General features: G+C 37.3%; 4 protein-coding genes across 5 annotated transcripts; 2 read left to right on the top strand and 2 right to left on the bottom strand.

The window, feature by feature from the left end:
- Positions 1-621: 621 nt before the first annotated feature.
- STIPL1 (GC-rich sequence DNA-binding factor-like protein with Tuftelin interacting domain-containing protein) lies at positions 622-4,515 on the bottom strand. Its single transcript, XM_012214887.4, has 2 exons — positions 1,645-4,515; positions 622-1,230 (listed from the first exon to the last, which is right to left on the bottom strand). Exon 1 carries the CDS (start codon positions 4,372-4,374, stop codon positions 1,762-1,764), a length of 2,613 nt encoding a protein of 870 aa, XP_012070277.1. The 5' UTR covers positions 4,375-4,515; the 3' UTR covers positions 622-1,230; positions 1,645-1,761.
- A 316-nt stretch (positions 4,516-4,831) lies between these two features.
- LOC105632495 (maltose excess protein 1, chloroplastic) lies at positions 4,832-8,739 on the top strand. The gene is made up of 9 exons (XM_012214886.4): positions 4,832-5,375; positions 5,519-5,692; positions 5,791-6,081; positions 6,229-6,318; positions 6,653-6,754; positions 6,843-6,961; positions 7,889-7,951; positions 8,038-8,099; positions 8,279-8,739. Exons 1-9 carry the CDS (start codon positions 5,151-5,153, stop codon positions 8,362-8,364), a joined length of 1,212 nt encoding a protein of 403 aa, XP_012070276.1. The 5' UTR covers positions 4,832-5,150; the 3' UTR covers positions 8,365-8,739.
- A 748-nt stretch (positions 8,740-9,487) lies between these two features.
- LOC105632494 (PPR repeat protein) lies at positions 9,488-14,493 on the bottom strand. Of its 2 annotated transcripts, XM_012214885.4 has the most exons (4): positions 11,132-14,493; positions 10,348-10,872; positions 10,063-10,188; positions 9,488-9,981 (listed from the first exon to the last, which is right to left on the bottom strand). In XM_012214885.4, the coding sequence occupies exon 1, from the start codon at positions 14,350-14,352 to the stop codon at positions 11,230-11,232; it is 3,123 nt and encodes a 1,040-aa protein (XP_012070275.1). In that variant the 5' UTR covers positions 14,353-14,493; the 3' UTR covers positions 9,488-9,981; positions 10,063-10,188; positions 10,348-10,872; positions 11,132-11,229. The 2 variants fall into 2 exon arrangements, with proteins under 2 accessions (XP_012070275.1, XP_037492502.1); XM_037636574.2 differs by lacking the exon at positions 10,348-10,872.
- A 165-nt stretch (positions 14,494-14,658) lies between these two features.
- LOC105632493 (Ribosomal protein S5 family protein) lies at positions 14,659-19,443 on the top strand. Its single transcript, XM_012214884.4, has 8 exons — positions 14,659-15,328; positions 15,461-15,972; positions 16,767-16,817; positions 16,908-17,015; positions 18,580-18,675; positions 18,771-18,869; positions 18,952-19,011; positions 19,093-19,443. Exons 1-8 carry the CDS (start codon positions 14,833-14,835, stop codon positions 19,156-19,158), a joined length of 1,488 nt encoding a protein of 495 aa, XP_012070274.1. The 5' UTR covers positions 14,659-14,832; the 3' UTR covers positions 19,159-19,443.
- Positions 19,444-19,724: the final 281 nt, after the last annotated feature.

Genomic DNA, 19,724 nt, shown 5'->3' with positions numbered 1-19,724 from the left:
TTTTATAACTAAAGATCAAGAATGAATTAGTTAAATTCTTTTGAGAAAGAGAACACAGTTAAATTTAGGTAGAAAGGCCTAAAATTCTCCTAACAGTAACTGTCACAAACTTCCTCCATCTACGACAACATTCAAATAAGGGAAGATATAATGGATTCCTCCAACTCTACTTTCAAGATCTATAATAATATTCAAGCAGGGGATACATATATGTATATATATATATATATATATAGATACATATATGTATATATATATATATATATATATATATATATATATATATATATATATATATATATATATATATATAAATGATTCACAAGCCATTGAAGGTGAGATATTGGAGGAAACTAAACCATGTGATTGGAGTTCATGATGAATTACAGCAAATGATTTAGCTTCCTCCAACTCTCATATTCAAGATCAATGCTACCGTTTTCTTGCAAAGTTATATGATTCATACACCATTGAAGGTAAGACATTGGAGGAAACCAAATAATATGTATTTTGATACAAGTTATTTGAGTTCCTCCAATTCTTACTTTCAAGAGATGTAACTAACTGAACATAAGTTTGAACAGCTGCTTGCAATGGTAGATTCTATTTATAGAGAAAAAATTCAAGAGAATATCAAGAGCATTTCTCATGCACATTTCCTGTTGTTCCATTAGTCATGAAAGGTCTATGCCTGACACACATTCTCTTTGAAGTTCATGGCTTAAAGTAGAACTGACAAGTGTCCTCTGTTTTAAGTCCTATGACCTGGAGATTCTCTCTAACTGGAACAGATAACATGCCAATATCATTGACAACACGAGTGAATGTCTAATACAGGGGTTAAGAAAAATTACAAACTAATAAACAGAATCATCTAATGCCAATTGAGCTCTGAACTGGACAATATTATTCCATTACTGCACTAAGCCAATAGTTCTCCAGGTACCCCTAGTCCATGATAGGAATTTAATATTCACATGATCCACAGTGTATTACACAGCATACCTGCTCCATAGCCTATAACCTATAATAAATGTACATAGATATTTGCAAATGGTCCACAATCTGAGCTGCAGACTTCAAGTACCAGCATCTCCCATGATTAATAAACCTCATTTTGAGACCCTTGCAAGTTACTTTGTCCATATAATTGAGGATAGAAATCTTCTCATAGAAAGAGACTATAGAAGTCCATCTTGTGAAGTGTTCCATTTTCCCCCGGGGGCAGCGCTGCAGCACCAAGTATTAAGTCTTAACCCATATTTTCAAAGTTTTATCTATTCATAAATTAAAATGAGAATTTTGAAAGGTTTAAAACATAACACTAATAATAAATGTAATTAACAAGAACTCTCGAGTGTGTGAAATTTCCAACTAAAAATTTACCCTATTTCTACCTGAGCATAATGAGAGGAAACAGCTTTTCTCCTCACCAGATAGATGAAGACATAGGGTAGGACATACAATCATAAGTAATATCATAGCAAAATATATTTATAAGAATAGATAATATGACAATAAAAGTGCAAATAAGTCGGAATTAATGCATTGTAAATAATGCCAACAAAAGAAAAAAAAAACATCCAAATTGTCCTTTCTTACAAGTCCATCATAGGCAAGCTGAAAGAATATAGAAAAGCTAACCTCTCAGCTTCAGGTCTTTTATATGGATGATGCACTGCATCATATAACCTGACTCAAGACTTCTTTCACAACCTGTAGTGGCTCCACATTCTGGCAAATCCTAAGAGGCTCTTAAATTCACCGTCTCTTAGTAAGAGAATTGTTATGCATCTCAAGCAACCTGTCGAGGTTTGTCAGGAACCAATCTTCCTCTTTCTGGGCATACAACCTTTGATGCACAGAGTCCACATATATGCTTATGTTACCATAGCCATAAATCTGGTGACCATTGTATGTCCTGCCAGGTTTAGGCTTAAATAGCAAACCATGATGTTGTGCATGGGCCTCAACAACTTCTTTCAAAGTCATCTCAGGACCGGCACCCATGCTATCTGCTTGGACTGTGCTTCCCATACCCACTGCGGCTTGCTGTTGAGCAAGTGCTGCAGCTCTTTGAGCCTCAAACTGCTTTTGCTCGTGTGCCCTAAGATAACTAAGATTCTCCCTCAAGCCAGGCTGGATTACTTCCATTCCTTCAATAGCCCGATCAATCATGTTTAGACCAAGAGTAAATTGGTATCGAATGTTTTCATGTGCCTGAAGCTCTGGTGGGAGGAGTTCCTTCCAACCTATATACCACTTGTGAACCTCCTGTAAGTTTGGATTTGAACACAGCCAATGATATAGAACTTGCAGCCATTTGACAAAGAAAAATCTCTCCATCAAATCAACCATGAGATGAACTGGAAGCACAGATGCCCATGACATGACCCAGTAGAATTGATCAAGCTTCTGCTCAGCTGGGTTTACTTGGAACTCTTGCATTGCAACCTCCAACTTAGGAACTATGAATTTCCGCATAAGATTTTCCCAACTAACCGAATCAAACACAGTTTTCCAAGGTGACAAGATTGCATAAGCAGATGCGTCGCTTGGGTGCCAAGCACCAAGAACCATGCTCAACTTCATCCGTATCTTCTCATACAAATACTCCAATTTCTGTCCCAACTGTGGAAGCCATGGATGCACCCAAACGTGAATAGGGACAGTTTCACGACGAGGGTCCCACAAATCCACACCACTAGACAATTTTGGCATGACTACGTTATCCAATATGCTCTGGATAACAGATCCAGGCAACAACTTTTCCCATGACTCCAAAAATCTAAGCATTGGTTCAGGATCCCTAGGTTCCCAAGTATTAATACCAGATATTCTTACAGCAGGCAAAATCACTTCTGATACTAACTGTGTATAAGGTGTGGCTACATCCCAAATATCATAACTTTCCTCACCTTGAAGCACATTCTTCCACGATGCCACCAATTCCAATCCATGCAATGGATTTTTGAGAGGATCCCATCCCTGAAATACTCTAATAAACAAAGGCAAAGCTAAGGAACATGCAATGCAAGATAAGTTGCAAAGCTTGTATTCATCTGCAAATTTCCTTCGCAAGTCAGCAAAACACTTTGACAAGAAATCTAATGTCAGGGTTCCTGAGGACTTTTGTTCCTCAATATGGCTTAAAACAACCATGATTTCCTCCACGTTGTCCAATTGTTTCTTCTGATCAGCAGCCTCCATTTCCAGCTTCTCCTTCTCCTTCTGCAAGCTAATGGCTGTCTCTCTCTCATTTCTCAAATCCCTATCGATCTTCTGAATGTCAAGCTCAGCTAAGTCCACAATTAGCCTAACATTATGCTGAAGTTCTGGCATTGGAATATCATTTTCCCTTGCCTTCTCTTCTGCATTTAGATTCTCCAAATTTGTCAGCACCCGCACTTGCGGCCCTCGCATATCAAGCACCTTCTGTACAACCTCAAAACCCTGTTCTTCCTTCTTTGCCAATAACTCCTCTGCCGTTATATACTCTTGTTTCTTTTTCTTCCCCCTCATCCATTGTTTCTCCTTTGCTCTCCCCATAGTCTGACTCTGGTTCTGGTTTTGGCTCTGGTTCAGAATCTTAATCTCCTCTGGTTGAGGCAGCTTAGCTTCTTTAAAATCATTGAAACCCATTCCCATATTTTTCGGCCTCATCTTTGCTTCAATTGGGGCTACAATCCCTTGCTCATTCTTCCCTAATCCACCTCCCTTATACCCCATCTTCTCCAACAACTTGAACCCAATTCCTTTTGTATGTTTTTCAAACTCCCCAACATCCCCACTTCTCACTTCCTTCCTTTGACCTCCTCCCTTTTCTTTCTTTTCCAATCTCTCTCGCTCCCTTCTTTGTGCTCCCTCCTTTATCCTTCTCCCAAATTCAGTGGGCAAAAAATTATCCTCAGCCTCATCACCACCACCATACCCGACATCCACAGTCTGTTTAACCACATTATTACTACCATTAAACCCTAACCCAGCACTCAACCCCGGTTCAGACCCAGACCCTGAACCTAATCCAGGCCTGTCATTATCACCGGCAAACATATCATCAACAGTCTCTTCTTTGGAATCCTTATCAATTTCTTGGTTAGGCATTACAGTACCTATCGAAACGAAATTAACAGGCTTAGTGAGGTCAGCTTTCCTTCCAGAATCAGTGCCTTTTTTTCGTTTTCGAGAGGATGAGCCGTCTCCATCGTCGTAATCGGAATTTGAACTGTAATTGAAACTCCCATAGATATTGTCATCCTTGGTTTGCTTGCGCTTCTCTTTACGACTCCGGTAATAGAACTCCCCGTTTATCCATTGGCCGTCCTCGAAGTCGTTATCCATGCCAAATTTCTCCATCTCCTGATAATCGTCCATCGTGTTTCTTGTTTGCTTTAAATTCCTAGCTCGCTCTCTTCTTTACTTTTCTCCTCTAATCTAATCTACAAAAACCATAAAAGAAATCGGGTAAACCCTTGAATCTAGAGCGTAGTTCTGAAACGGAGGATTTTGAGAGGAAGGAATACATACATACTTACACAGCAAAACACGAAACGAGATAGTTGGGCTGGGCTGGGCTTGGGCTTGGGCTTGGGCTACGTTTAGCTTGGGCCAACGATGAAAGAAACAGGGCTTAACCAGCTACCCAAGGAATACGGTTCAGCAGCTGGGTCAACCCATCCATAAGAATCGAAAAGTATAGGTTTAGGCCATGATTTACTGTGGGAATCCAGTTAAATCCGAATTTTAGGATTTAATAACTTCGCGTATGGCTCATTAATTTTCAATATTAAAAAAGATTTTCGAAAAAAAAAAAAAGACGCAAGCCATGGAGGTGGCACATGGCAGGATCAGCATTTCCATAAGCAAGAAGATAGGTACCTTGCATTTTGAAGGGGTTCAAGATCCGATTCACCGGAGCTTCTCGTATCTTGTGTACTGGTCAAATCGCTGTCACTTCACATCACATTCATCACATACTAATGACGTCTCATCGTATCAACTCACTAAATATCTCACGAGCTCATCGTCCACGCGTCATCTCCAGATTCGCGTACTCTCTCCCGGCCCAATCTACACTTCCCATTACACTGCCACTCTTTCTCTTCTGCTTCTTCTTCTGGTCCTGATCAAGCTTTGTACTGACTCCTGAAATGGCTAAGTCTCTGGTTGTCCCTTTAGCCATTAAGGCACCGTCTCATCGTCATTCTTCTTTTTGCCCTAATTACCCTCTCCATTCCCATTCAGTTCTTCCCACAAAACTCTCTTTGCCTCTCTACAAGCCTTGTTATTATTCTCAATACTCTTTAATTTCGCTCCATCGCCGCCTCGTTCCCGTTTCTGCTTTAGATTCCGATGTGCCTTACCCTCTTCACCAGGTAATGTGAAAAAGATGCGATTTTTATTAAGATATAGATATCTTATCTTTCACCATTGCATTCTTTTTTTTTTTTTTTTTTTTTTTTAATTTGAAGGTAATTTGTTGTTATTTTGTTTTGATTTTTCTTTGGGATTTTGAAAGGGATCGATCAAAGGAAAGAGCAGTAAGAGCTTTGAGCAATGGGATTCATGGACAGCGAAATTTTCTGGAGCTTCAAATATTCCATTTTTGTTACTGCAAATGCCTCAGATTATCCTTAATGCGCAAAATTTAATGGCTGGAAATAAAACTGCCCTTTTAGCAGTTCCATGGCTGGTAAACCCTTTAATTGGAGGTTCTTTCTTTATTTGTCTTTCAAATGTTTCGTTTTAAGGAAGTGAAAGGTTTAAAGAAAGGAAATGTTGTGAATCCAGGGGATGCTTACTGGGTTGCTCGGAAATCTTTCATTACTCTCTTATTTTGTGAAAAAGAAAGAAACAGAAGTGATTGTGGTGCAAACGCTAGGAGTAATTTCTATTTACATAGTAATTACTCAGCTTGCAATGGCAGAAGCTATGCCTCTGTCTTATTTTGTGGTCCTTTCAGCTGTTGTAGCAACTGGTCTGGTCGTGAATTTCTTAAATTACATTGGAAAGCTTAATTCTGGCATCTGGCGCTTCTGGGAGGATTTTATAACTGTTGGTGGACTCTCCGCCCTCCCTCAGGTGTTCTTCTTCTCTCACTTTCACACATGCACATCCATCTCTTTAATCCATCTCTCAATTGATCCTGGCAGGGAATTATAATATTATTTTTTAGTTTTTGAGTAATTTTGTTAACAACTAATGATATATTTCTGAATTGTCTCACAGGTCATGTGGTCTACGTTTGTCCCGTATATACCAAGCAGTATTTTGCCAGGGGCAATAGCGTGTACCACAGCTATTGCTGCTGTTGTAATGGTAAGATTTTATGAAGTTTTTCTTTTTTTGATGGTAACTTCTAAGATTCCATCATGCTTTTGGTGTATTGATCTGATCAGATATCAATTGCAGACTTGTAAAATTAGAAACTGCATATAAACTGTTTGTACCAAAGTATTATCGCGTTAGATATCTTGAGTGTCATTCAGACCTCTTTACTCAAAGTATTATCGCGCTTACTGTCTATGCAGGGAACTTGTATTGATATTTTTATATTTATATCTTCCCTGTCTTTCTCTTCAACATTTTTTGTATGACAAAATAAGCATTTGGAATCAAATCCTTTTAGATTTACAACCAATAACATATGCAGGCACGAACAGGCAAGCTTTCGGAGAAAGGTGTTAAATTTGTCGGCGGAATATCTGGTTGGACGGCAACCCTTATGTTCATGTGGATGCCAGTCTCACAAATGGTAATCTCTAAATCTCCATGTCTAAGTTTTTGGCATAGTGATGCTTGTTTTACATAATATCTGATCAGGACTATTGCTTTCTATTCAGTGGACAAATTTCTTGAATCCTGATAACATTAAAGGCCTATCAGCTTTTTCAATGTTGCTTGCTATGATTGGAAATGGACTTATGATCCCTCGAGCGCTCTTCATTCGTGATTTTATGTGGTAATGCTCTACCCTCCGACAATCTTTCTTCCTTAAAATTTGTCCTGCTTCTTAAGCTATAGCCATGTTATATGAAAGTTGCCACAAGTCTCAAGATTTATGTTAAGCCCTTCTTTTTTTTCCCTCTTTTTTCTTTTTTGGTTTCTGCCATAAGTTACTGTCTCCTAATCAGGATATATTTAAGAACCTTATTTTTTGGAATATCAATTGTTAACTGTGTCATCTGCAAAATGTCATTCGTATTAATTTAGATAATTCTTTTTTTTTTTTTTAACATGCTAGTACATGCTTTTTCTTGTGTGATTCAGTGACGCTATTAACATGGTCACCTACTGTACCTCTCTTTCTGGGGCAGGAATATTTGTTGAGTTGTCTGTGAAAAAGTAGTCACTATGAACTCTTCCCAGTGTCAGATGTTACTGATGTTGAATTAATCCAGTGTTTTCTTTTTAAATAGAATAGGAAATAATTATAAAATTATATTCTATTAAAGATATAATATGTGAGGAAGTTCCTGTATGGATTAAATGTAGAGATATTGTAAAGGTTATATGAAATTGAGAGCTCCAACTTCAATATCAAGTCTTTCTAACATGGTATCACCAGACTGATCCTTGCACGAATATGTTTGTTTAAATTTTCAATGGGGCCTTTAGTCTTTACCCCTGGCCCTTGGGCCCTGATATGGCTTCGTCTTGGTAGCTTGTTTGATGTTTGCCCTCGGTCGCATGGGCTTTATCCCAGTGGCCTTTAGGGGAGTATTAAAGATATAATATGTGGGAAAGTGTCCGACATTAAATACAAAGATATCCTAAGGCTTAGATAGAATTTGGCTGTCCGACCTTAATGTGTTTCTCCCAAGTACATGTCAAGTCTTTCTAACATGTTTAATGTGTTAATAATTCAACTATTCAACTGTTATTACAGGTTTACTGGTTCAACCTGGGCTGCAGTCTTTTATGGGTATGGGAATATTTTATGCTTGTACTGGTAAGCTATAGCATTCATCTGTAGTAGTCATTTTTTATCGGTATTCTCAATACAAAGACTTGCAACTGACTTTTCTGCAAATTCAGTTTCAACAGTATTAGCAGGAGATTCTTTCTTGCTGCAACCACTGGATTGATTGCATGGCTAGGTTTGCCCTTCTACCCCTCTTCGGCTCATGTGTGGATCATTCCCCCTACCCCACGTTCCCCTTTTATTACTCTTGAGTGAACAATTGGATAATAGTATTCGACTAATTATCACCCATGATAATGTTGTTCAGCTGATTAGCCAAGGGGAGATTTCTGATACATTTCTTCCTTTTAACAGTAATGGCTTTTTGGAGAGACACTGTAGTGTATGGATACAGTTCGCCACTAACGTCCTTAAAAGAGTTGGTTTTTGGCTCAACTTGAAGTTCACCATTAAGCTTAAACAAGATAGAAGTAGAGCAACCAGATCCTTTGATCCTTCTTAAGCATGAATGATAAGACATGAATATTCATCTTCACTGCTAAGATGCCAATGCATGGTCATGGTCGTGGTCGTGATCATGGTATCCCAACCTTGGAAATTTCCACTGGAGAGCTTGTTGTATGGCAATGACGCTATTGACATGTTAATGGGAATTTAGGATGGGATTGTCTGATTAATATTGTAATAATTGGAGGTTGGATTGTTATCCTATACCCCATTCATGAAAGGCACATTTAGTTACAGATACAGGAAAATAATACCTGTAAAACATTTATGGTTTCTTTTTAATAAAATCTCAGATTCCTTTCAATGAAGTCTAGTTTGTGGTGTATTATCTTCTTCTTTTTCCTTTTCCACTTTTTAATTGTATGTCATATCGGTGTTTCTTGAAATTTCACCGAGTATATTTTTATGGCAAAATTCCTCTGCTTTCTAATCAATAAGTTAAAGATTAATGGGTAAGAACAATACTACAGTAAGTGCAATTCGTCCCTACTTTGACAGGACCATAATTGGGTAAACCTTTTAGCCATTATTATAATATCTTCTAATTTTTTTTTTAGTCCCTTTTTTTTTAATATATTCATAACTAGGAGATATAATCCTCCACGTGGCCAGACACTAGATACTTGGTTTCATTATTGTTGCCAAAGCCATGCGTTTTGAAAATAACACATCAAAATTAAGTACAATTAAAATGTATTTTTCAGAGATTGAATCTGTATTCTCACTTTTATGAAAATTAAAATTGCTTACTACCTAACTTAATTCTTTGATAGGGAGTTGAGCGGGATGAGTCAATTGCAAGAATTAATTAATTCAAGACTGTCAAGATATTCAGAAAAATTAAGAGAGACGGTGAGTAATATCCAGATAGCCTTCAAGGCTCCAACAAGTGAAAAGAAAATTTTAAAGCAATTTGACACACCAAATCTCGAAAAGCAATGATATTTAAATAATTCCAATTAAATAGATTGACTTCAGAAAACGACAATTTCAATCTCCAGCAATAGAGATCCAATTCCAAAATAAAGTGGATAATTAAATAAATTGACTGAAAAATGAGATATAATTTTCTGCTTTCTTAATTGTATTGGCGTGATCTTAATGAAATCACATTATTCCTCTCTTATCTTCCTGAATAACGAATACAGAATACTGAACCTTCTTTTGCATAATACAGAGTGCTTGCCTACAGCAAGTTCACTGTCAGAATGAAGATATTCCCTGATTTTACCTCGAACGTCGATGTAATGAAGATATTCCCTGATTTTACCTCGAAGCATAAACTTCTGGTGGTGACTGATAACACCAAAATTGGAGTTCATAGTCTTCCTCGAGAAGTTAGGAGGATAACTTCAATGAACTTGCTGAATCACTGTGAAGTGTAAATTTTCCACTATCTTCTCAAACTTCCCAACTAATTGGACAATCTTACCTGTGCAGATATAATCAACCAGCTCCAAGTTTCCTATGGCTCAGAGCTAGCTGCCTCATTGTATTGCCACTTTCCTCCTAATATCTAGACACAGCTGCTTCTGCTTCATCTCTCTTCCCTGCATTTCAGATAAATGATGACATCTGCCAGAATCAACAGAAACACATCAACCACAATAGTAATTTTTTTTGTTTCTTACCTATTGGTCTGGCTGAAAAGATTGAAGCATGGTCCAACCAAATGCATGATATATATTCTAGACCCAGAGGTGAACAAGGAGAGAATACAATATGAGGGCATCCATTGATTAACTTTCACATGTTAGCTATAGAAAGCATGAAACAAATACTGTTAGAGAAGTTGAAAGATGACATTTCACGTGTGGCATTCATATGGAAGCTTTGATATTAGAAAATAATAATAATAATAATAATAATAATAATAATAATAATAATAATAAAAGATATCATTTGATGAGGCATACCTCTGTACATATGTCCCCAAGCAGACAGTCCAATAGTAAAGCCTTGGGATCTCTATCCTATTGGTAGGGAGAATTACCCCTTATTGTGTAGCTCATTTAACATTCTAATGTACCAAAAAATACGTGTACATATGTAACAAATGCACTATCAGGTATCAACTTGCCCAGTCAACATCATCAAAATTAAGGATGCAATTTCAGAATGATTAAGCAATAGGATTGCCTCTGGTGGCTGGAGGCTGCAGGAAAATGACCAACCAAAAGCTCTAAACATCCAAAATACCATCAAACTGATGAATGCAACTACTGTCCATTCGTGATGGTAGCATCTCAAAACTAAGCCATGTTTTTCCAGTAACAATATTGTAAGATAATAAAGGGCCTCCATTTTCGCAAGGATATTAAGTTCTCCTGCAGTATCCTTCCCAGCTTAAACCAGTAGTATATCAGTTTTATACTTTCACTTCCCAGCATTCAGACAGATGGAGATATCGTGAACTAAGAGTAGGGGAGAGTGAAGTTGTTCTGCAAAGTTAATTTCAAAAACTACATTACTAGGTCAAACTATAAAGAAAGAACAAGAAGCATATATAAGACAATTCACAGCCTAATTCTTCCCTCTAATCAGAAAATTCAAAAACACAAAAAAGCGTAAAAGGGGAATATTGCTCATCAATACCATTGTTGGCAAGAAAAAGAAAAAGGAAATAACTAAATCAGGTGAAAATAGCAATCCAGATAAAAAATTAATAATAAGAGAAGCCTATAGTGTACGCTGCCATACCTGAAGCTTTTGAGAACAAGCAATAGAAACACAGTGGTTCACTGCAGCAATACCTGTGTTCACTGGCACAGATACTCGCCTAATGTTTTCTTCCTCTTCTACACACCCTTTCTTTTATATGTTTCCTTCAGTAGCTTTGCAGCATCAAGCATCATTCCTGGTCTAGCAAAAGTAGAACTGACACAAGCAATAGTACTTTCACACGGGACAAACCCTTTTTCATTCATCTCTATGATTAATTTTTTAGCCTCGGTTCGGTAATTCTTTTTCAATATCCTGTCTAGATCTGGCTGTTTAGATAAATTGCACCATCCACAAATTAGTATGTCATAAGTGGAAGAATTTGGAGGTACACCTCTCACTTCTTGCATCTCCTTTAGAAGCTCTGTAGCCTCATGCATCTTTCCTACCTTGGCAAAATCACTGATAAGCACATTATAGGTGCCGGTTGTGGGCACAAAACCTTGGGCAACCATTTCACAGTAAAGTTTTATAGATTCCTTTTTATTCCCAATCCTACCATGGCCAGAGATCAAAATATTATATGTTGAAGAATCAGGTTTGAAGCCATTTTCCTTCATTTTATGGAACAATTTATCTGCCTCTGACATCAAACCGGCTGCTAAGAGACTACGTAGAAGGAAATTGTAAGTAGTAATATTTGGCAAAACCCCTTCATCTAACATCTGATCATATATGGCCAAAGCCTTCTGGACATGAGTACCTTTACAATATCCATTTATAAGGGCATTGTAAGTGATAGTATCTGCCATATGTCCATTCCTGATCATATCTCTCAAAACTGAAGTGGCTTTCCGAGTCATTCCAAGCCTGCACAAGACCCCAATCAGATTGTTATAAATATTTTTATCAACTTTAAGTCCCATAGCAACCAGTCGCTCATGCATTTGGAAGACCGTATCACCCTTTCCACTTCTTGAAGAAGCGTCAAGCAAATCCCGATGAATGACCACGTTAGGGTGAATTCCCCGAACCAACATTTCATTCAAAACATTCATTGCTTTTTCAATCTCACCGGCTTTAGAAAAACCTCTTACCAGGGTGTTGCAAGTGATTGAACTTGGCATTATCTTATGGCCCTTCATCTCATTCCACAGCTCTAAGGCCCTTTCCAGTTCCCCTTGCCGGCAGAACGCATTAATCATGGTGTTATATGTAGCAAGGTCTGGAGCCAAACCCAACTCTCTCATTCCAAGATAAACAGATTTTGGTTCATATTTTCCATGTTTCAAGAGACCATTTATTAACACATTATAGACAACAACATCAAATGGTATATTTTTCTCTGTCATTTCTTCGACCATGTTAAGAGCATCTGACTCCTTTCCCGCCTTGAAGAAGACATCCATCATAGATGTGTAGTTAACATGGTCAAGCAACAAGCCTCTAGACATCGTATCTTTAAGTAATCCTTCAGCTTTATCCATCTTTCTTTCTCTTTTCAAGTTGTTTAGCAAAACATCGAGGAGAGCATTGTTCTCCTCCAATCCACTCAATTTCATTTCATTGTAGAGATCCTGAGCAATTTCTCGCTTTCCTGCTTTGCAATAGCCATCAATTAGTGTAGCATAAATATATGCGTTTGGCAAAATATTTCGATCCAACATCTTCCTCATAATGTTAATAGCTTCATCGAGCATTCCTTTCTTAGTATATCCATTTATAATGGAGGAATAAGTGATGACATTTGGAATAATATGTTTCTCCTCCATTTCTAGCAAAAGAGACTCCACGCTTTCCATGTCCCCTAATTTGCAACGCCCATCAATCAATACTGTATAAGTAATGCCATTTGGAATGAGATTAAGTTTTGAAAGTTCCCTGAACATGTGCTCTGCCTCATCGGGCTTCCTGGACTTGAAAAGCCCATCCATCAATGTGGTGCACATAACCAAATCAAAGGCAATTCCACGAACTACCATTTGACTTTGATAGACAAAAGCTTCCCAAACAGTCCCTGCTTTAAATAGTGCATCAACAAGTGTACCATAAGCAATATGATTGGGATCCACACCCATCCTCTCCATCTCTCTCATAAGTGCTTTTGCTTCAGATAACTTCCCATGCTTGCAGAGGCCTTTTACAATAGAACTATAAGTAACTACATCAGGCAAGAACCCATTATTGATCATTTCTTCATATAAATCACGTGCCTCCTCAAGGCCATGCTGCTTACAATATGAACTAATGATGGTGGTGTGTGTGATAAGGTTTGGTTCCAAATTCACAAAGCCATCCTTGTTTTTATCAGCAGTCTTTGAAAACACAAGATCACTATCTTCTTCCCGCCTAGACCCCAGAATCTCATCAAGTAGGATCTTTGCTTTGTCAAAATAACCTTTTTGGCAAAACCCATGAATCAAAGTATTATAGGTAACAATATCAGGCAAAACACCCTCTTTCCTCATTTTTTCCAGCAAGTTGAGTGCAAGATTCATGTCTCCAGCTTTACAATACCCGTCAATCAATGTATTAAAGCCTATGACATCTTTACAAATCCCTCCACTAACCAAAGCATCCATAATCCACTCTCCATACTGCACGAGCCCAATCCTACAAAATCCTTTGACCAATATATTACAAGTAACAGAATCAAAGGAAGTATCTTTCTTTACCATGATTGACAAAAACCCAAATGCCTGATTGGCCAAGCCTTGCTGACAAAGCCCCCATATAACTGTATTATATGTAACTGTATCAACCTCAATATCAACATTCCTAAGCAAATCTAAGGCTAAAACCAAATTACCCATTTTGCACCAAGCATGTACCAATACATTGTGAGTAAATACATTAGGCAAAATTCCACAACATAACATCTCAGTGTAAATATCCCATACCTGAGAGACCAACCCAAAGGCATTGAAATGGTAAATAAGTTGATTCCACAAGGGAAAACTGGGAATAACATTATATTCTCTCATGTGGTGGAATGTCTTAGTAGCTTTGGAGAGTCTGCCACAGGTCAAGTAAAGATGTATAAGAGTGCAAAAAAATGAGGCATAGAGGTCAGATTTAGTAGGTGGGCTTGCATTTGTGTGAATATAATGAAAACTAGGAGTGAATTTGACAGGTACTGGGTTTTGGTGGGGTTTTGAATTGGAAGGAGAATGGTGTTTGGTTGATGAGAAAGTAAGGGATTTTGAAAGGAAAACTGAGGGAGAGAAGGATCTTGTTTGATTTTTTAAATACTTTATCATACTTCCTCTCTCTTTATTTTGATTTGATGAGCTTCGCCTTGCTGTGGCAGAGAGCTTTCATGGCTCTGCAAGCACAACCTAGAGAAAAGAAGGTCGGAATTAAAGCGAAACGAATTGAAACGCAACTTGTTTTCGGAACCGACGTCGTACATCTAACTAATATAACAGGTCGTAAGAGCAAGGTGCTATTACATTTTTTGCTCGGTCATCGAACGACATGTCGGTCTTCATCCGCAAATGCTACACCGGCGCTAGAAGGAAATTCTTTAAAAGAGTTACGGCGGACGTAAATTAACCCTAGGGCCACTAAATGGATGCCCACGCCTAAACTACTGGGCCTCAGTTTCCTGAAGGGTTTAGAACGAAGAAAAACCCTACACTACCCTAATAGCGTTCTCTTCCAAAATTTTTCTTGCACTCTCTCTTTGTCTGTCGATTTTCCTTCTTTCTGTGAAATGATCCGATAACAAGCACCTAAATATGATACGCAAATCTTGGTCCCGCCTTCTTCTCTCCCACTCCATCAGAAAACCTAGAGTACCCCCAATTCCCGAACTTTCCCGGAAAAGTACAACTTTCCCACACTTCTTTCCCGCAACTCAAACATCACCATTCTCATATTCCTCCAAAACTCAGTTCTCCACTTCCGCCTCCGAATCCAGCCGTGTCGTCCATGACCTGCTGGCCGAGCTCGAGCGCGAGAAACAGCGCGAAAGAGAGGCAAGAAAGCGTGCAGGACTAGATACCAATGACATTGATAAAGAAGATGAAGAGGATTACATGGGCGTAGGACCATTGATAAAGAAGCTAGAGGAACAGAAACTGAAGGCCGTTGGTGAGGATTTGAATCTTTATGAAGAACCATCTGATTCAGATAGCGATGATGAGGAGGAGGAAGCACATACAAAAAGATTTGAGCTTTTTGAGAAGAAGCATAAACGCCATACGGAGTTACTCGAAAATTTTGTGGCTTCTGGTGTGTAGATATGTAAATGTTCAACCGTGTCTTTTCTCATTAAATGCATACCCAAAATGTTAGTCCTTTTGTAGTTAGTAGCTGATTGATTGGGTAAGTGTGTTTTCTTTTTCATTTTTTTTTTCAATACAGAGACACTTGATGAGGCTTTCAAATGGATGAGTAGAATTGACAAGTTCGAGCAAAAACATTTTAAGCTTCGTCCTGAATACAGAGTCATCGGTGAGCTAATGAATCGTCTAAAAATAGCAGAAGGAAAGGATAAATTTATTCTTCAACAGAAATTAAATAGGGCCATGAGACTGGTGGAATGGAAGGAAGCTTATGATCCCAATAATCCAGCCAATTATGGAGTTATTCAGCATGGCCCCAATGTTGATGGTACGGAAGAGGCTGATTTTGAAGAAGAAAAGCAAATGATTGAACGCGAGACTGATGATGAGGAGGAGTTTGATGACATGAAAGAAAGAGATGACATATTATTAGAGAAGCTCAATGCTATTGACAAGAAACTTGAAGAGAAGTTAGCCGAGTTAGATCATACTTTTGGAAAGAAGGGGAAGGTTCTTGAGGAGGAGATCAGAGATCTTGCGGAGGAGAGAAATTCTTTGACAGAAAAGAAAAGGAGACCAATGTATAGAAAAGTAAGTAATTAAACTCTTGCTAGGTACATTGTTCTAATAGCTTCTTAGAATTAGTTAAAATTATCTTAGTTCAATCTGGCTCGAGGGTAATTCATATTCCGAGATCTGGAGTTCAAACCACAGTTGGAGTCAAATTAACCAAGAAATATAAAGGAAATGCTCTATGCTTTGCTTAACGCCTCCTAGTTGACAGGCAAATGTTTTCTATTGCACTTTACTGTTCTGATTAAGTTTTATCTGACTTTTTAAGTTAATTAATGGTGCTACAATGTGTATACTGTCTACAATGGTCTCTGAATTTTTTTTTTTTTAATTCTTGTATCTAAAGCTTTTTTTTTTTTTTTCATTTCTCAAGTTTCTGTGGTGAAAAGAGATAATATCCATCACTCAGGTGATAATGCTCAATAAATTTGTTCTTTGTGTGAGGAAATATATTTCCTTTTTTTATTCAGGTAAAACAAAAGTAACTTGACTATATAATTAAGGATGAATCATCAGATTTTAGAAACTGTTGTTTACTGATTAGTGGTCATTAGGCTTTTTTAAGGAGTTAATTAGGATATTTAAGATCAAGCAAGAGCTACCATTGTGTTTTTGAGTTTTTTTGTTTTATCTTCTAATTGATCGTAGTGGTTGGTCCTTGTAAAAGTTTGATTCAAATAGAGATCATTCTCATGAATTATAATCAACTTACTGAAACCACTATATAAATAATAAATTCAGATTTGTTTCATGTTTGTGTCGATTAGTTTTATGATCCCTTATTAACCCAGATTGTTATTGAATAATGGCAGGGTTTTGATGTGAAATTGATAGATGTGAATCGAACTTGCAAAGTTACAAAGGTATTACTGTACTGCCTTATCTGGAGTCTCTTCGATTTGGAAGTATTCCATACATAAATCTTGCATTTCTTCTGGACATCTATGATTTAGGGTGGACAAGTGGTCAAGTACACTGCTATCTTAGCTTGCGGAAACTATCACGGTGTTATCGGTTTTGCTAAAGCCAAAGGCCCAGCAATCCCTGTAGCTCTCCAAAAGGTAATTCAGTAGTGCTATATGGTTTTTTATTTTTATTTTCAATTATTTATAGGGCCTCTTGCATGACAGATTATTGCTAGACACTACAGTGAGCTGCCTTGCTTTGTGCAGGCTGTGGGTGTACGATTGAATTTTGGTTTATATTCTAATACTTAAATTAACATTGCTACAGAGTATGATCAGTCCAATATTATCATGAGAGGCAAATTTACCAGATAGTTTATTATTTAGAGTACTCTTGCTATCTTAGATATTTCCTTAAAAGCATTGCATCTGAGATATCATATGCCATTGACACTACTATGTACCTGCATGCGTCTGTATTCAAAATTAAAATATAAAATTTTATGCTTGCAATAATGCTTGACATGACTCCTGCTGGACATCAATAGATAGACCCTAAAGCACTCAGTGCTCTCAGTGTTGCAATATGAAAAGCTTTTGGTACTTTCTGTGAATGTAATTTGTGGAGAGCATATGAATCATCTGCAGGATATATTTTTATTCTCTTGCGTGGATGGTTTTTTTTTTTTTTTTTTTTTAAAATGGACAATTTAAGGATACTTACCTTAAATACCAGAACACACTCAACAGAAAGCTTTTTCTCTCTCTCCCTCTTCCGTGTCTTAGGCTTGTGCACATATGCACCCTCAATATTGATATTACTACAGGGTTATGGTAGTAAAAGAGAGTTTGCTTTCTGGTCCATAAACCTGATCTGTGAGATTCCTGTGCATGTAGGTTACTTTCATCAACTCTTCTTTTTTTAAAGGTTCTATGTGCATTAAAATGAGAGAGATCTTTGTGGAGAATTGTGATGTAGGTTTAGATAATGTGATTTTGAGAAAAAAGCCCTTGCTGGCAAATGATTGTACTAATTTCCAATTTCAGTAAAGAGTTCTTAATTCTTTATGATCTGAAGTAGATCTTTGATTTATATGGAGGGCAGAATTTAGAGGTGAAACTTTTGCTAGTTCAAGTTTTTTGAGCATCGGGGAGGGCAGAAACTAAACCCGTGTCTATATCTTATGTGCTCTTATTGCAATACTATGTCTGCATGTGCTTGCTATTGCAAGTGATATATCTTATTCGATCTACATTCAAATAATATTATTTGACCTTTCTTCCTTCCTAATGAACCTAATGAAATAATGTGTTTCCTTTGCCCTTGACAAAGTAAATATGTTTAACATTTGAATTGTCTAATCCCGGATCATCATTGTTATCTGCACCAGAAAATGTTGCCATTTCTGGAACTTGTACAATAAACTATTGATTTGACCTTATGGGGTCATTAACTTTGCCTACTTTCCTATGGGCATCCTCTTCCTTTTGTTTATTTTGTTAGAGAGAAATATATTGTCTTGTCTCTTTTCTCCAGTTATATTGGAACTTTAATGGCCTGTTTGTCGGAAATTTATTCTATTGCAAATATAGTGGATAACCATTGTCTTCTCTTTGGGGATCTTACTGATTTGCTTGTATAATTTGTTAATTTATTTGTAACTTATCCGAAAAAATCTTTGTGCGTGATTTTGTATGTTCAATTTGATTTAACAAACAGGCATATGAGAAATGCTTTCAGAATCTCCACTATGTAGAGCGGCATGAGGAGCATACAATTGCACATGCAATACAAACAGCATACAAGAAAACCAAGGTATTTTATTTTTTAATTTTCTTTTCCACCATCTCCATGATCCTTTCTGATCTCCAGCTCTCTCTACTTCATTTCATATTTGTTTATTCCCATAGGTATATCTGTGGCCAGCCCCTACTAGAACGGGTATGAAAGCCGGAAGAATCGTCCAAACTATTTTGCATTTAGCTGGTTTCAAAAATGTCAAATCCAAGGTAATGGGCTTGTAAGCTGAATCTGCATAACTAGTGAAGTCCTTTATTAGAAGCTTGTGTTGAAACTCGACTCTTTTGTCAGGTTATTGGCTCAAGGAATCCTCATAACACTGTTAAGGCTCTTTTTAAAGCTTTGAATGCTGTAAGTAATGCAGTTTGGTATGGTATGATAATGATCTTATTTTTTGTGTTTGTATTGATTCTTTTTGTGTCTGCTTTCCAGATTGAAACTCCAAAGGATGTTCAAGAGAAGTTCGGCAGGACTGTTGTTGAGAAGTACTTGCTCTGATACACAATGTTATACTTTCTTGGATTGATTACTCACTTGCAAAATAAAATAGATGAAGGAAAATGGAATTTTCATTGTAATTTTTTTGTCCTATATTTGGTCCTTTGTTTTCTTTGAACACGATTGACAATTTGTTGCTCTGTCATTACTAATTTCTCAAATTTTGCTTAGTTCTCCTTAAGAATGTTTTGGCAGTTTTTAGATGGATAATCATTCCATTAGAATTGTTTTTAAATGGCATTTGTTACATGAGTGGATGAAAGGTATGTTTGGGATTGCTCTTAATTTAAATTTTTGAAAGAAAATGCAATTTCCATTTTAATGTTAAATACTCTTGAAAAAGGCAGAATAGTGAAGGCCGTAACCTGAATCCATGAAAGCAGAATACTTGTAATTTTAGCTGAATAAAGAGCAAACTAATGGACCACTGTATGCATTCAAAGTATCAGAAACCATATCCAACCGACTAGACCTCTCTGCAAGAAAGTATTTAACCCTTTCTTCAATCGCGGGTAAAGTTGTTCGTTTTGTAATGGCAGAAGATAGGGAACGTTCTCCCTTTTGCA

Source organism: Jatropha curcas, chromosome 2, assembly GCF_041381405.1.
Source record: "Jatropha curcas cultivar XTBG-Jc1 chromosome 2, XTBG_Jcur_1.0, whole genome shotgun sequence".
NCBI lineage: Eukaryota > Viridiplantae > Streptophyta > Magnoliopsida > Malpighiales > Euphorbiaceae > Jatropha > Jatropha curcas.
The sequence above is the reverse complement of the archived record's forward strand: the minus strand, read 5'-3'. Positions and strand labels throughout refer to the sequence as shown.

What these genes read in the sequence shown, in the direction of transcription:
- STIPL1 (XM_012214887.4), bottom strand. Translation starts at nt 4,374, where the DNA reads ATGGACGATTATCAGGAGATGGAGAAATTTGGCATGGATAACGACTTC.
- LOC105632495 (XM_012214886.4), top strand. Translation starts at nt 5,151, where the DNA reads ATGGCTAAGTCTCTGGTTGTCCCTTTAGCCATTAAGGCACCGTCTCAT. An exon ending in TTCATTCGTGATTTTATGTG is followed by an intron (nt 6,962 to 7,888) that starts GTAATGCTCTAC and finishes CTGTTATTACAG; the next exon opens with GTTTACTGGTTCAACCTGGG. An exon ending in AATATTTTATGCTTGTACTG is followed by an intron (nt 7,952 to 8,037) that starts GTAAGCTATAGC and finishes CTGCAAATTCAG; the next exon opens with TTTCAACAGTATTAGCAGGA.
- LOC105632494 (XM_012214885.4), bottom strand. Translation starts at nt 14,352, where the DNA reads ATGATAAAGTATTTAAAAAATCAAACAAGATCCTTCTCTCCCTCAGTT.
- LOC105632493 (XM_012214884.4), top strand. Translation starts at nt 14,833, where the DNA reads ATGATACGCAAATCTTGGTCCCGCCTTCTTCTCTCCCACTCCATCAGA. An exon ending in CGAAAATTTTGTGGCTTCTG is followed by an intron (nt 15,329 to 15,460) that starts GTGTGTAGATAT and finishes TTTTCAATACAG; the next exon opens with AGACACTTGATGAGGCTTTC. An exon ending in TCAAAAATGTCAAATCCAAG is followed by an intron (nt 18,870 to 18,951) that starts GTAATGGGCTTG and finishes CTCTTTTGTCAG; the next exon opens with GTTATTGGCTCAAGGAATCC.